The 16,778-nt window shown below is 44.7% G+C and overlaps 1 protein-coding gene across 2 annotated transcripts in view; it reads left to right on the forward strand.

Annotated features, from left to right (window-relative positions):
- Positions 1-16,778, forward strand: part of LOC124625800 (lysosome membrane protein 2) — a 618,718-nt gene that overhangs the window by 505,145 nt on the left and 96,795 nt on the right. For both annotated transcript variants that reach the window (XM_047149260.1, XM_047149259.1), the window contains exon 2: positions 6,238-6,329. In XM_047149260.1, coding sequence (XP_047005216.1) covers positions 6,238-6,329 — 92 coding nt within the window. The remainder of the gene's footprint in view (positions 1-6,237; positions 6,330-16,778) is intronic.

A 16,778-nucleotide genomic window follows, 5' to 3' on the forward strand; every position in this document is an offset into this window, starting at 1 on the left:
AATAAGAGCGGTAGTAAAAGATCTTAGCTGGTAGAAATATAGCTAAAAAAATAAATGGTTCAAATGGCTCTGAGCACTATGGGACTTAACTGCTGTGGTCATCAGTCCCCTAGAACTTAAACCTAACTAACCTAAGGACATCACACACATCCATGCCCGAGGCAGGATTCGAACCTGCTACCGTAGCGGTCGCGCGGTTCCAGACGGTAGCGCCTAGAACCTCTCGGCCACGCGGCCGGCAAATATAGCTAAGACAGAAAGAAACGAGGTAACAAATACGCAAATACACGCAAAAAGATGGTAGTTACTCTGGCGCTACCGGTGAAAAAAAAAAGAGGGCTACACAGCACGTGATGTATTGGTTTATATGGAAGAGTGAAATGTTTGTTTTCCTGCAGAACTGAACCGTTAGCTTTAATAACGGTGGACTGGGACTAGCGGACTTGGACATAAAATGCGCGGCACTACACGTCATAGAAAAGGGATCACACTTACAAACTGCTGTATAGTTTCACAAATATTCCCCGACATCAGAGCTGGCGCCAGTTAATGTTGTCAATTTCTCACACTCTTTAATGTTCGACCGAAATTATCATCTCAATAAAAGTTACACACAAACACGTGTCCTAAAAGAAGGAAAAGTTCGTAAAACGACCTTAGCTTTTAAACGAATTCCAGTTCCTAATGAATGGGAACTGCGACTGTCGGAGTAACATTGGAAAATTATGAGGAAATGTTTAGCAGTGAAAATATACCAGACGGTACGAAGATAAACCGGACAATGGCGACCAACTCAAAGCTTTTCTCTATCCAGTTAAGTATCTGCCACATGTGGAAATTATAATTCCGAGGATGCAATCGAACACAGTTTTGAGTGCGCAAAATTCGTCGTGATACGGCACACAGTAAGAACAAGTCATGGGTTCTACATCCACACAACTCACCGGATCATATCGCAGTGTCTGTTACGAGGTTCCTAGCGAAGTACAGCACTAGAGTGTCAGACCACCCACCCTATTCGCCTGACCTAGTACCATCTGACTTTAACCTATTCACCGAGGTCAAATCTGCATTAAAAGGAATAAGATTTGAGTCCGTTGAAGCAGTGAAAGAAAGAGCGGCACGTGTCGTGAAAGTGCTCAGAGAGGAAAACTTCCAGCACTGTTTCTATCAATTTGAAAATACGCATAGGAGTGCACTGAGGGTGACAACAGGTAAATGTGTACACTACTGGCCATTAAAAATGCTACACCAAGAAGAAATGCAGATGATAAACGCGTATTCATTTTACGAATATATTATACTAGATCTGACATGTGATTACATTTTCACGCAATTTGGGTGCATAGATCCTGAGAAATTAGTACCCAGAACAACACCTCTGGCCGTAATAACGGCCTTGATACGCCTGGGCATTGAATCAAACAGAGCTTGGATGGCGTGTACAAGTACAGCCGCCCATTCAGCTTCAACACGATACCACAGTTCATCAACAGTAGTGACTGGCGTATTGTGATGAGCCAGTTGCTCGGCTACCATTGACGAGACGTTTTCAATTGGTGAGAGATCTGGAGAATGTGCTGGCCAGAGCAGCAGTCGAACATTTTCTGTATCCAGAAAGGCCCGTACAGGACCTGCTGAAATGTAGGGTTTCGCAGGGATCGAATGAAGGGTAGAGCCATGGGTCGTAACACATGCGAAACGTAACGTCCTCTGTTCATAGTGCCGTTAATGCGAACAAGAGGTGACCTAGACGTGTAACCAATGGCACTCCATACCATCACGCCGGATGATACGCCAGTATGGCGATGACGAATACACGCTTCCAATGTGCGTTCACCGCGATGTCACCAAACAAGGATGCGACCATCACGATGCTGTAAACAGAACCTGGATTCATCGGAAAAAATGATGTTTTGCCATTCGTGCATCCAGGTTCGTTGTTGAGTACACCATCTCAGGCGCTCCTGTCTGTGATGGAGCGTTAAGGGTAACCGCAGCCATGGTCTCAGAGCTGATAGTCCATGCTACTGCAAACGTCGTCGACATCTTCGTGCAGATGGTTGTTGTCTTGCAAACGTCCCCATCTGTTGACTCAGGGATCGAGACGTGGCTGCACGATCCGTTACAGCCATGCGGATAAGATGCCTGTCATCTCGACTGCTAGTGATACGAGGCCGTTGGGATCCAGCACGGCATTCCGTATTACCCTGCTGAACCCACCGATTTCATATTCTGTTAACAATCATTGGATCTCGACCAACGCGAGCAGCAATGTCGCGATACGATAAACTGCAATCGCGATAGGCTGCAATCCGAACACCCACCGATTTCATATTCTGCTAACAATCATTGGATCTCGACCAACGCGAGCAGCAATGTCGCGATTCGATAAACCGCAATCGCAATAGGCTGCAATCCGACCTTTATCAAAGTCGGAAACGTAATGGTACGCATTTCTCCTGCTTACACGAGGCTACACAACAACGTTTCACCAGGCAACGCCGGTCAACTGCTGTTTGTGTATGAGAAATCGGCTGGAAACTTTCCTCATGCCAGCACGTTGTTGGGATCAGCACCGGCGCGAACCTTGTGTGAATGCTCTGAAAAACTAATCATTTGCAAATCGCAGCATCTTCTTCCTGTCGGTTAAATTTCGCGTCTGTAGCACATCATCTTCGTTGTGTAGCAATTTTAATGGCCAGTAGTGTATGTTTTTGAAGTAAAATGTTTTATAGCAGTAGTCCCGTTATTTTATAGCCACATCACGTATCTTGATTAGTAGTGGACGAAGTGGTATATTGTCGAACGCCTTCTGGATGTGTAGGAAGACGGAATCTAGGTTGTGATGGTGAGACTCAGAATACGGACACGAATACGGTTTGCAAACGTGAGCGCAGGGGGAGTGGAGGTGCGGCGCTGACCCGTAGCCGCGGAGCAGCCGGATGCCGGGGAACAGGTGTGCGAGAAGCTGCGGTGTGGGCCCGGCGACCTTGTGGAGGCCGCACATCCGTGACCACCGGCAGCGCCGCGCTCTTCCAGTGCTCCGCCCGACCACTCAACAGCGCAGCCTTTGCGGTCCACCATTGCAAACCAGTAACTTCCCCTCCCTCCTGTGAGATGGCGTTTCATGGCCGCTCGCCTGAGTGATCTTCGTGTTCGCCACTGTGTACACCACACCCAATTTCTGGCAGCCTGAGAGTGCGGGTTATCATTCCCTGGCTCGCCCGGTTGGCCGTGTGGTCTAACGCATGGCTTTCCGGGGGGGAAGGAGCGCCTGATCCCTGGCACGAATCCGCCCGGCGGATTTGCGTCGAGGTCTGGTGAACCGGCCAATCTGTGGATGGTTTTTAGCCGGTTTTCCGTCTGCCTCGACAAATGCGGGCTGGTTCCCCCTGTTCCACCTCAGTTACACTACGTAGGCGATTGCTGCCCAAACAAGTTCTCCACGTACGCGTACACCACCATTACTCTACCACGCAAACATAGGGGTTACACTAGTCCGGTGTGTGACGTCTCTGGGAGGGGGGGGGGGGGGTGTCCACCGGGGCCGAACCGCACAATATCCCTGGGTTCGGTGTGGAGCGGCGGAGGGGTGAAGTGGACTGAGGTAGTCGTCGTGGGGTTGCGGACCACTGAAGCTGCGGCGTGGGGGGAGCCTCTCCGTCATTTCTAGGTCCCCGGTTAACATACAACACAATACAAAATAAAACAATAAAATACCATTCCCTGAACTTCTTAAACTGACATATTAGGCTGGCTTAAAGGTGTGTAACTTACCCATATCGGCCAATGCTTTCCAGCATCGCGTGGAAGATCCTAGCAGTCAGCAGTACTGTTCAGAGATATTGTAGCGGGAGCAGGAAGTCTGAAAGCCTTTTCTGAGGCTCACTGACTAAAAGGCAAAATGTAAAAAAAAATTTCAGGAAGTCGTGCCCCTACAGCTCTTACACGGGGTGAATGTCAATAAAACCGGCAAAGTTTAGGGACGGATTCCTGACTGGAAATTGAGGAAAAATGGTCCTTTGCACATGTGTCTGGAAATTGACAGCGTGCGTGCAAACAGATCGCCCCGGAACAAAATTCTTCCCCTAGAGAGGAATCCGTTTCTGATAACCTTTGATCTCGTTGCATGTGATAGGTATAGTAACGGTTGTCATGCAGGATACACGAAATCATACTTCCGCTTACACTATGTTGGCGGGCCACTTGCCTGGAATTTGTGATAGGGTTCGTCTCAATATCCTGTAGAACCCGTTCCTCCAAATCTGGTGTAGGCACAATCTGCCACCTCCCTGCACATTCGTCCGTATGAAGCGGCTCATAACACAAACGCCCCATAAGGCTCGGAAATGTTGTGTGATAGCCGTGCTGCCTCCAGACTGTCTCCATCTGCTTGCCCGTACACACACCAGCTCGGCTTGTTCCCGACATGTATACCATGTATACCGGACCGTTCTGCTGTTTACTGTACGCTGCCTCGCTCACACAGGCTGCAGCGTACATACTTTCATTCATCAGGACCATCTACCGTGGCGAAGATGCTTTACCGGACACATGTTCGTAGGAACTTATTTCCCTGCAGTTTCTCGGTTTTCTTACTGTCCACTCTGTATATTTGAAAAAAATGTCATATTACCGTCTTGAGCTGGTGGTAAAATAATTTATTTATACGTCGAGTTTGTTGTCTGACCGTTATCAGCATCATCATAAATCAAATAAAATAATACATACACAACATTACAGCCTTAAACTGTCACGAGTGTGGCAACTTGTAAATGTTAACAACACACACTTAGTGTGGAATGTCACGTACTCGAAGTATTCACAGCATCATGTCAGGGGAAATATAAAATCGTTATCGTCAGATGATAAAACCACAAATAAGGCACTGAAAACAAAATATACCTAAAGACAGAGATGTGAATCTTTACCAAAACCACGTATCGTAATGACGTAAATCGTTCACATTTGATGCGTGGTCTGTTTTGTGAACGTCTGTACAGCAACACCTCTTCATAGCTCCGTAGACGGCTGCTGTTTCCGCCAGTAGCCGTTGGCGCTTCGCAATTTAAAACTATGAAAAGCGCTGCCGGGTGTCGTGGATTTCCTGAAGTTGGGTCTACTGTAAGTGTGTCTTAGTGGTAAAGCATAAACGAATCAAAACTTCATGGATGGTACAGAGTTTTTTCACGCACCTTCGTTTCTGACGTCATATCTCTTGATCTATGTGTCATGCCATGATATAATTTTTGAGGTACATTCAGCAGCATACGTGAATAGAATTACTTAGAAGTAATAAATTTATACGTCATGCATGATGCGGCAGTTTTTGACGCATCCAATTGTTTATAACGTCATATCTCCCGAACTATGATAGACAAATGGTGGTTCTTACCCCCACAGCGATTTTTATCTGACGGTAAGGGACATGTGTACGAAGTTTGGTTGAAATCTGTCCAGTGGCTCAGATGATGATGTGGAACACACACGTACACACACACACACACACACACACACACACACACACACACACATACACATCCATCCATTTTTATAATATGTATCGAAAATATCGGCTGTTGCAGATTAATATGAAAGACCCAGTCTTCTAGAAAAGAAAAGATAGGAAAAAATTCATAGGTAGCTGCATGCGGACCTGCTATCTTTCACTGTAACGCTCACGACGCCGTCAACTACGCTTTGGTTTCGACATTGCTGCAGCGCATCAGTTGTATGGTATACACTGTATAACGGCTGTATCTAAAAATGTCATTATTTGATATTTAAATTTGACAAATTGTACCCAAAACGACGCGCGTTTGCTATATCAGCATTGGGCAGTAGCACTGAAACGTTATACCGTTATAGCACACAAGTTATAACACTAAAAGCGTCAAATACGGGGAGTCTTTAACTACCGATATACAGTGACCTGTTATTTTATTACAACAAATCGTACCTAAAACGCGGTTTCAAGAGATCCTCAATGTGCTGAAGACATAATACTGTCTCCAATTACCATTTGATTACAATACCATTACCTCTGATGCCGTTGCAGCCTCTAGGATTCTCCACGCGGATTTGGCGGGAGAAGAGGGATGGAGGGAGGGACAGAAATGCAGCAGTGAAAGACAATTTAATTAATCTCGGCTTAAAATATTGTAATTTCTTGGATTTACGTCATTCTCGTATGACATGAGAGCGTATTTGTAATGTTTCCTCTTGTTGTTTCAGGGTGCGTCATCGCATTTTCGGTGCTGCTACTCATTTTCGGAATCGTCATCTTCGTTTTCTTCATGACATGGGTCAACATGGTCATCCACAAAGTAAGTTCATTCCCCTTGGTTTTATTTATGGTCACTCTGCTCTGTCTATCTATCTCTGTCTGTTTGTCTAATCTCTCTCGCATACAAATAGTAACATACGCTTAAGAATTTTTCTTTCGAGTGACTAGTATTTAGAACACTTAAGAATTACGTATTACCTTGGAAACTAATGATAAAAGTGTAAGACAATATATGTCAGTTACTCACTAAAATTAAAATATGAGTAGCGTTAAATGATTTTTTAAAAAATTGCACAGGTGAATACTTTGAATTAATATTGAGTGGACAACGAAAATTGAGAGCTAACTGTAATTACGTCAGACATTAACTTCGAGTAGTTAAAGCTTATGCTGCGATTACATAACGAGAAACAAGACTTGGTTTTTATCATACTCTTACTTCGAACCTTGCATATTGAATATATAACAGCGTGTTACCAAGTGAGCTACACGGTGAAAAAGATAACATGATACTCCCGTGAGGCATTAAAAGTTTCGGAGAATCTACTTGATAAATTTCCAGAAACTGCTTTCCACTTAGAAGGTGTCAATAGAGGATGAAGTTACAAAAAGGAATACTGTGACATACCTTGTCTGCTTTCGCTATTGAGACGAAATGTTGAGATTTTGGTCATGGTTTTTATCCCGTAAGTATTTGTACAAAAGTCCGTACACGGTATACGGTCTGTAATCTGCAAGGGTTGTCTACATCATTTAATTTTTTCTGTCAGAAGAAGTACACTACATAAATTCAGGAAACAATTTGTTAATTTAACAGAACATAAGCTTTTAATAACTATCCACCTGTTTTTGTGCTCTTTTAGCAGCAGTGTTCGCCGAACAAATCATAAGATTCAGTTCTGCCTGTTCATTAAAAACAAAGGAATAATAAATAAATTGGCCAAATGCGAGGAGGACTCGCACACTGAGGCTGCCGTACAGATTTAACAATGTGTGTGTGTGTAATATATATATACAGTTCATCCGTCATGGGAATCGAGAATCTCAACGATATTTTCCGGATATCGATAATAGTAAGATATTGGTCCCGAGAATTCAAAGACCGTATCAAAATCTTTAAAATAGTTCCCCTGACTAGCCTGCACATAAAAAAAGAAACGAGCAGGGGATTGAAGTTTATATATATGTAGAGAGAGAACATTTAATAAAATATTTTTCATTTACTTACTAAAACATGGCTACAGATCACCTTTTATGTCTGACTGCAGTAATATCCATCTGTATGCTTTTGACACGTGATGAACGCAACGTATGTTCGAATGGCAATGTGACACAATTACATTTTAACAAGTTTCAGATTTCGTACTTTACTTGTACTGTAAAACCTAGCTTCTTGCCAAATTCACGATTCTTGTCAGCAGGAAGTGCTCTATAGGTTTCGATGAGTGAGTTTTCTAGTAGCAAAACACTTGACATAGATGAACGTATCTTTTGACTGCATTGACTAAGAAGATTAAAATTTTTATGCCGCGAAGGGACAGTAGACTTTAGTATATGACATAAATTTGAACTTGAAACGTCTACCCCTTCCTGAAAAAAAGATTCTTAATTGTCGGACGGACAGACAATAAAGCGATCCTCTACGGATCCAGTTTTTACTGAGGCACGTAACCCTAACCAGTTCTTCTTTAGTTGCGCACGTACAGGCGAGAAGAGTAACATAAGAAAAGTTTGAAATTTACGTAAACAGGTGGAACCCAGCCTTACAATTTGAACCAATACAAGAGATTGAGGAATTATTAACAGCAGCATTATTTTTTGTGTTGGTATGCTGCCATGGTTAGGGCTGTGTCACTAGGTCTATTACATAGTACGAGGGCAGATTTTGAGTTTAGATTGAAATACACGACATTGAGTTTCCAGAATTCTCCGAGAGGATCCAAATCTTCCAAAGCATCCCATTGCCTCTTGGTTCATACTCTTGTAACAGACGTAGAAGCAAGGCCTGTCCGATACATCCCCCCACCTCCACCTATTCCAGTCCAGCCACGAGCATCACCTATCCCATCAAAGATAGGGCTATCTGTGAAACCAGTCATGTGATCTACAAGCTAAGTTCCTCCTGACCTCGACCTTCGTTAGTCATTGTCCTTAGCCATCTAGCCCCTTCTCTGCTACCATTCCAGCCCTATACAGTCCTCTGTTCCACCAACGCACTCAGTCTTTTTGCTTCTCTCCTTTTCTGCGACTCTTCCCCCCCCCCCCCCCCCCTCCGTCTAACCTCCCAACTGCACCTAGCGCCCTACCCTCTCGCCACCTCGTCCCTGTAAGCTCCCGCAAGCAGCACTTTACCGTCCCCCACCCCCCTCCAACCCCTGCACCGCTATCCGTCTTCCTTACCCCAACCACACAGTTTCTTCTCCCACCATGTGCTACTGCTCGCAGTCTGGACTCAGCAGCTGGAGACTGTGCTCATGAGTGTATGTATGTGTATTTCCAATGAAGGCTTTGTTGTCCGAAAGTTTACTTTCTGACAGTCTTGTTGTTGTGCCTATCAGCAACTGAGCATCTCCACCATATGGTGAGAGCAACTATCCTTTGTATAATATTGCCACTATAACGAAATGCGTTTACACCATACGAATCTGTGGACGTCTCCTCGGGGAGAACCTGGTTTCATCCACCCACTCGTATTGCACGCAGTGGATTTATATTGATCCACACAGGCTTTCTCCAGTGAATGTGCAAGCGTTTAGACGATCTTCATAAAACTCCTCCTTCAGCAGCGCCATGACCTGTATTAAATGTATTGATGCAAAGGACACTTACACAGGAAAATACCCTAGCTCTAACAGGTAAAACGAAGAAAAATAATTCTAAAGTACTGAACTCTGGCTGTTCCACTATCCATCAGGGTCATTCATTTGTAAGACTACATATGTTTCGAGGTTTATGACCGTCAACACCATAGAAGCTAATGTCGCTGAAGGAGTAATACAGTTTAATGGACAGTTTAGACCAGCAGACTCGCAAGAGTCGTAAATGAGGTATTATCTGACGAAAAGCTAAATATTTCCATGAACCTATGTATGTTGACACGTGTACCACTAACAGTGATACTTTCTGAAAAATTAAGTAGCATTGTCGTACATTCTTCCTTTACTCATCATCGAAGTGCAGATGTGGAGTATTAATGAATTATTACTCAGCGACAGATCATAGTATGCATACTTCACAAAGGTAACACGTGGATGCACTGCGAGGGTTCTTCAATAAGTAATGCAACACATCTGTTTCTCGGCCAGTTTCGGCTGAAAGCATCAGCTCTTAGTTTCAGGAAGTTCCGACTGGTGGCGGCGCTATACTTAGCTTCCAAAATGGGGTCCGTAACGGAAGTATCTTCCTTGCAGACAGCTGCCATTGCGTTTCTTTTGGCGGGAAACCAGAGCTCCTTTAAACTCAATACCGCCATTAGACTGTTTTTTATTTACAGTACTATATTTACACTTACACAATCATGATTTCGGCTTCAAAGTGCCATTATCAAGTGTTTTAAGCGTTATACATAGGCTACGATGACCCGCCAGGGTAGCCGAGAGAGCTAACGCGCTGCTTCCTGGACTCGGGTAGGCGCGCCGGCCTCGGATCGAATCCGCCCGGCGGATTAACGACGAGAGCCGATGTGCCGGCCAGCCTGGATGTGGTTTTTAGGCGGTTTCCCACATCCTGGTAGATGAATACCGGGTTGGTCCTCATGTTCCGCCTCAGTTACACGGCTGGCAGACATCTGAACACTTTCGCACTATTCCATGGATTACACTCGATGCAGACAGTTGGGGTACACTAATTCCGTCCTGAGGGGGGTGGTGGGGGGTGGTACGGGGTGGCGGCAGGAAGGGCATCCGGCCACCCCTTAAACATTAACATGCCAAATCTGATTAACGATGGCTGACCCTGCGTAACTGTGGGACAGGGCTCAAGCGATAGAGTAGATAGCCTATGATGTCATACTGTCGCATTAAAATACACTATTAGACACATTGTCTAAGAGACGATATTTCTGGCCCACTGTCATTCAGTCGAGATGGTATACTCGGCCATGAAACAAAGCAAGTAGGCTCTCCCAGAAACATCGACTCTTGGACAATGTGTCTAATAGTGTATTTTAATGCGACAGTACGCCATCTTAGGCAATGTATAACACTTGATAATGGCACATTGAAGCCGAAATCATGATTGTGTAAGTGTAAATGTAACACTGTAAATAAACAACAGTCTAATGGTGGCGGTACTGACTGTAAACAAAGATATTATGACTGGCCCCGCATTATGAAAAAATTATTGAAAACCAGAGTATTTCAGATATTCATAGACGCTTGCAGGAGGTCTGTGGAGACCTTGCAGTGAAAACAAGCACCGGGAGTTGTTTGGCGAGACATCTGTCATGCTCGCAACGAGATCGCGCAAACCCGTTCCACCTCCCGTGCGCCGGCCGGCCGCACACAGCTTTGACTCCTGCAATGTTGGAACGTGCGGACACTCTCATCCGAGGCGAACGACGAATCGCAATCCAAAACCTTTCTGCACAACTGGATATGTCTGTTGGTAGTGCAGACACTCTCTTCCACTAGTTGAAGTAATCAGATGTGTGCACCCACTTGATCCCTTTCCGTCTAACGGAAACCGTAAAGAGCAACGAACAACATTTTATATGGAACTGATTGCGCGTTACGAGCCTGATAGTGACAAGTTTTTGCGAATTATCGACACGGTTGAAGTAGTTTTGGGTTCACCATATAGAACCAGAAAGAAAACGGCAGTATGGAGTGGCGGCACACCACCTCTCCTCCGAATAAAAAGTTCAGAGCCGCACCCTCAACCGGTAAAGTCATGGTGACAGTCTTCTGGGACCCCAAAGGGGTTTTGGTGTCCTCCCTCGCCGCGCGGAGTGAGGCGCCATGTCATTGATTGCTCGGCCCCTCCCACCGGAGGTTCGTCCTCCATCGGGCATGGGTGTGTGTGGTGTTCTTAGCATAAGTTATTTTAAGTAGTGTGTAAGTCTAGGGACCGATGACCTCAGCAGTTTGGTCCCTTAGGAACTCACACACACATTTTTTGATGTCATCCCTCATGCCACGACGATCAACTCTGAAGTGTACTGCGCTATCTCAGGAAACTGAAGAAATGACATCAGCCTGTTCGTGACTACAAAAATGCGAACGAACTTGTCCTTCTCTGTGACAACATAAGGCGTCACACAAGTATCTGCACAGACAGGAAGTCATAAAACTTCATTCGACTGTCCTTACCCATACACCACACAGCCTGGATCTAACACCTTCCGGCTCGCTTCCCAATGAAGGATACACTCCACGGGGAGCAGTGCATAAATATTGGGGAGGTTACTGACGCAGCAAGACGTAGTCTCCAACATCGACCAGCAGAATGGTACCATGCGGGCATAGATCCCCTCCAGTAACGTGGCGTAAGGCCGATGCGCTAATTTGAGATCACGTTGGAAAAAGTGTTTTGTAGCCAAAAGAGTGGGGAATAATATGGTGTACTGGAATCCTGAATAAAACCAACCTTTTTTCAGAATAAAAATGTGTTGCATTACTCACTGAATGCATCATGTATACGGTTTTCGGTGTATCTCTACTGTAGTATTCCAATATAAAACCTGAAATGATCGTAGTATTAAGTAGGCACTCGTCCTAGCTTAACACAGGAAGCACTAAATACCCACGACTGGGCTGTTTGTCTGGGAGACCAGAAAAAAAAACTTTAGGAGAGCTTCCTTACAGAAAACAAGAAAAAATGTCTAGTAAATAAAGGCTTTAAAGCGCGTATCTTAAGAGATATAAGCACTTGTTCAGCAGACGAGATGTTTCACAGTAACAAAGATCGAAAAATTGCTCATAGCTCTTGAGATGTGCAGTTTATGCCCCATGTTTACTAGACATTTTTTACTTATTTCTGTATAAGAAACCTGTCCCTAAAGTTTGTGTCTTTTTACAACATGTATACACAAACCTTTCTTGTGAATCAGCCTATCACAATCCCTCAAATAGGTCCTGAGATTGGCCTTCACATACAGACAGAAAAGCACAGCTGTCATGACACCGTCAGTACATGAGAAAAGCTTTAGGCTGTTGGAAACTGGCAAGGGCACTGCAACATTGGAAATCAGAGAGACAATGCAGAGAGTTAGTAAAAGAGACTGCGTTTAGATTGCCAGAGGTAAACAGTAACGGTATAGGTGTGCGAATTGTAGGCGCTCTGGGCAGTTGTCCCAGGGGGAAGTTTCACTTTAGAGAATTAACTGGTAACTCCATCCGCCGCCCAAACGCTGTTGTAAGGCGTCACAGTAGATGACGCTTGCAAAAAGGCACGTCCTAGACGAGGCATCAAGCTTGATACTTGCCCATGAGAACCGCAACGTCAGTGAATTTACACAGGTAACTGCTACAACAACGGTCACCACTCAAGAGAGGCTTCTGGGTGAAGCCAAGTGACGTAAAACATGATGCTAGCCATAGTAGGAATGGCAGTGACGTTTAGTTTCCAGCTGATGACTGTTGCCACTAGGAGTTTGTTGATGTAAAGACCACAAACATCCCTACCTACCGCGTGGGAGACAGGGAGGGAATCAGAATCTGGTTGGACAGACGTGACGTGGAGGGACAAAAATGGTTCAAATGGCTCTGAGCACAATGTGACTTAACTTCTGAGGTCATTAGTCCCCTAGAACTTAGATCTACTTAAACCTAACTAACCTAAGGACATCACACACATACATGCCCGAGGCAGGATTTGAACCTGCGACCGTAGCGGTCGCGCGGTTCCATTCAAGCGCCTAGAACCGCTCGGCCACACCGGCCGGCCGTGGAGGGACAGTGCCACTCGTCAGATTGGCCGAAGCCCGCAAAGTGCCGGTGGATTGGTGCCTCGACTATAGGAAGGGAGAAACAGTGTGCCACGACAATCCTTTAAGAACGCATGCCTTTGCAAAAAAAAAGTTCAGATGTGTGTGAAATCTTATGAGACTTAACTGCTAAGGTCATCAGTCCCTAGCTTACACACTACTTGACCTAAATTATCCTAAGGACAAACACACACACACACACACACCCATGCCCGAGGGAGGACTCAAACCTCCGCCGGGACCAGCCGCACAGTCCATGACTGCAGCGCCCAAGACCGCTCGGCTAATCCCGCGCGGCGCATGTCTTTGCGCCCTAATGATCTGACAGAACTCTGAATGCAAACTCCATGTCGCTCATTGCAAGCCTCGGGTAAGGTCCGAAAAGTCTGTTTCTATTCCAGTGCAATTGGAGTCTCTCTTTAATGCTGTTTGATTTTAGGGGGAATACCAAATGGGCTCAAGCTTGAATGGGAATTTGGATTGAGAAGGGAAGTGTGCTAAAGTAGTCTGTCCAGTTGTGCAAAGCCACTGTGCCAGAATGGCGTAGTGTTTAGTGTACCTACTTAGTGAGCAGGAGATCCTGTTTTCGAATCCTGGCCTTGGTATAAACTTCCATTCGTCAGTTCAGGCTGCGTATATACATCATGGATGTTTGAGATTTTAAAAATTCTCTGGAAACATATAGTTTGGTTTGAAGCCTTTTTTTCTCGCGTGGAGTGCTTCTCTCAATGTCCAAGCTTTACAACGCAGCTAGTGATTGCCATTTCTGCTAGCTCCCATCCAACGAACTCAGAGGCTGTCTTCTCTCTTTTAGCCAGTAGCATTCTTTGCTGTTTCTAGTATTTAGAATTAGCGTTCAGTGTAATAGGCAGACCGCAAATAAATCACGTTAATCAGACTCCCACTGCGTATCCTTGAGTTTCCTTTTGCGAGCGTCCTATTGGCGCCCATTCATGCACTCAACCTGCCTTCACTAAAAGTTTGTCTTTCTGCATTTGCTCCTAACCGCTCGGAAAGTGTAGACTGACCTTTAACCCTTCGTGTTCCCTCTAACCCGCGTTATAACACAAGATTAATACTATGTGTAGATGATCAATCAGCTTCTCAACCAGATCATTGCCATTCTTACTCGTGTGTTAACACAGGTCTGTCTCGGTACAGAATGGTGACTGTACCTAATAAAGTGAAAGTGGACGTTGGAACATGAACTATGTAATGTGACCTGCGGTTTGCCAATTAACATATCTGATAAGAGTTTGTTTTGTCTCCAAAAAATAAAACAAATCCAGATGTTGGCAGTGCGTCCTTGTGATGCTGTTGACCCTAATATAGTTTCGGTAGAATAAATATCGGTGGTACAGAAATGTAGAGCTTCGTAGATAAATTGGCTTGGTGGGTACTAAGACAGACATATCCCAGTTTTTTTTCTTTAATAGATTTTATTGGGTTTTAGCTGTTAGAGCTGGATCACTTCCCTTGTTAGTAGGGACTTTTGATGTTGAATTGAGCTATTCCTGCTACGAGTCAGGAGGGCTGAGTTTGAGGCAAGTGCTGATGACAATGCAAATAATGTTTGCCCCAGTGTATCTTCTTGGTACGCAGTGATGGGACCCGCACTTCACAAGTTCGTTTCCCGAAAACGATGTGGACTGGCCGCCCAGCACAAGCAGCTACATGGATGAAGAATCAGACGCACTCAGGCTGCGTACCAGGACCACAGCTTGCACCCACAGATAGCACTGCTGCCTTTGAAAGCATGTGACGTGGGCCCATCGACTATTGCGACAGGCCATGAATACTGCAGCCACCACACTTGTCCCGCAGTTCTCGCTGTACTCTGAACTATTCGATACGCGCCACTGATAGTGCGCTAGACTTTCCCTGTGTTAAGGTTTTTAAATTTGCGTCGCTCCCTGGACACTTGTGCAGGTCTCCGACGACTTTCGTTACGCTCTGGACAGCGCTTCCGGCTAGCTGTTCATTTTGTGACTTGTGCCATCATCAACCACAGAAACAGGCTGTTTGTTCCCCTGGTCTCTGCATCACTGAAACAAGCGTATCCAGCTTCAGATTAGCATAGCACAATGGACGTATACAGCACAATTGTGGAGCGTACCCTCCATCAGGAACCGACAATTTACAAAACATATTGTTAAACATCTTCACCTTCTGTCCAAAGTTTCTCAGTCTTTTTGAAGATGAGTGACCTAACTACGCTGAGACCTTGGAACGTTGCTATGTTTGTTTTCGGCAGTGTAGATCCACTGGATTCTTTCCAGCTTCTTTTTGGTTTGTGGATTGTTGCTATGAATGTTTTGATGGATTCAGTCTCACCTGAGAGTCTTTACATTAGTTACAGTCGCAACCTCTGTCATCTCTATATCTTCTGGTTTTTCGGGCTGCGCGACCAGAGCACGATTGTCAGCACACACGAGAGATTGTGCCTTGGGGACGAGGTTGTTCATTGACATACACGTACAAGAGTGTGGGAAACAGTACACTTGAAATCAAACGTTGCTCTGGACTGTGTGCTTGTCCATCCCACGTCAGTCATGAAAGTAAGGCTATAATAGTCGTCAGCTGCACAGGGAACTGCAAAGAAAACTGGCATAACAATTTTTGGAAGGGTTGATGTAGTGGTCGTCAGATCGATGACTGGTCTGACGCAGTTACCCACGCTGGTCTATCCTCTGCAAGCCTCTCCATCTCTCCTAACTACTGCAACCTACGCCCGTTTCGAACCTGCTTTTCGTATTCAAGCATTAGTCACCTTTATAATTTTTAACCCCACATTATCTTTCAGTGCCAAACCATTTGTTGGTGCCTTCTTTTAGTCAAGTTTCACCATAAATTTCTTCTCCCCCAATTCGATTCAGTACCTCCTCGTTAGTTACTTGATCTACCCGGCTGATCTTCATTATTCTTCTGTAGCACCACCTTTCATAAGCTTCTGTTATCTTCTTGTCTGAACTACTCATCGTCCACGCATCACTTCTGCACAAAGCTATACTCAAAACAATTACCTTCAGAACAGATTCCCTAACACTAAAATTCGTATTGGAGGTTAAAAATTTATCTTTTTCAGAAAGACTTTCCTTGCTATTGTCTGTCTGCATTTTATATTTTCTCTACTTCAGCCTACATGAGTTATTTTACTGCCAAATAACATAACTCATCCTACCTAGTGTGTCGTTTGCTAACTAGTTCCATCAATATCGCCTGATTTACTTAGACTACATTTCCTTAATGTTGTTTCACTCTTATTGATGTTAATAGAGTTGTAAAACTACCGTAGACCACCATATGTAAACGTAATTTTCCTAGTAGCTTTGGCCGGTTAAGGCCACGACCACGTTACCTGAACATTACATGTGATGCATGCCTGTCGGACGTAACCTTCAGAAAGATTGTTTTCTTTGCAAATGCTATCTGAAATGGTGAATAATCTAAAAAAACTGAGTAAGGATGTATAGTGGACTGGCCAACCTAAGAAACCTTTTTATTGCTCATAGTTATCTTCCTATCCGTTACTTAATGATAAACAGTACTTAGTTTTATTCGAAA

This window comes from Schistocerca americana, chromosome 8 (assembly GCF_021461395.2).
Source record: "Schistocerca americana isolate TAMUIC-IGC-003095 chromosome 8, iqSchAmer2.1, whole genome shotgun sequence".
Taxonomy (NCBI): Eukaryota; Metazoa; Arthropoda; class Insecta; order Orthoptera; family Acrididae; genus Schistocerca; species Schistocerca americana.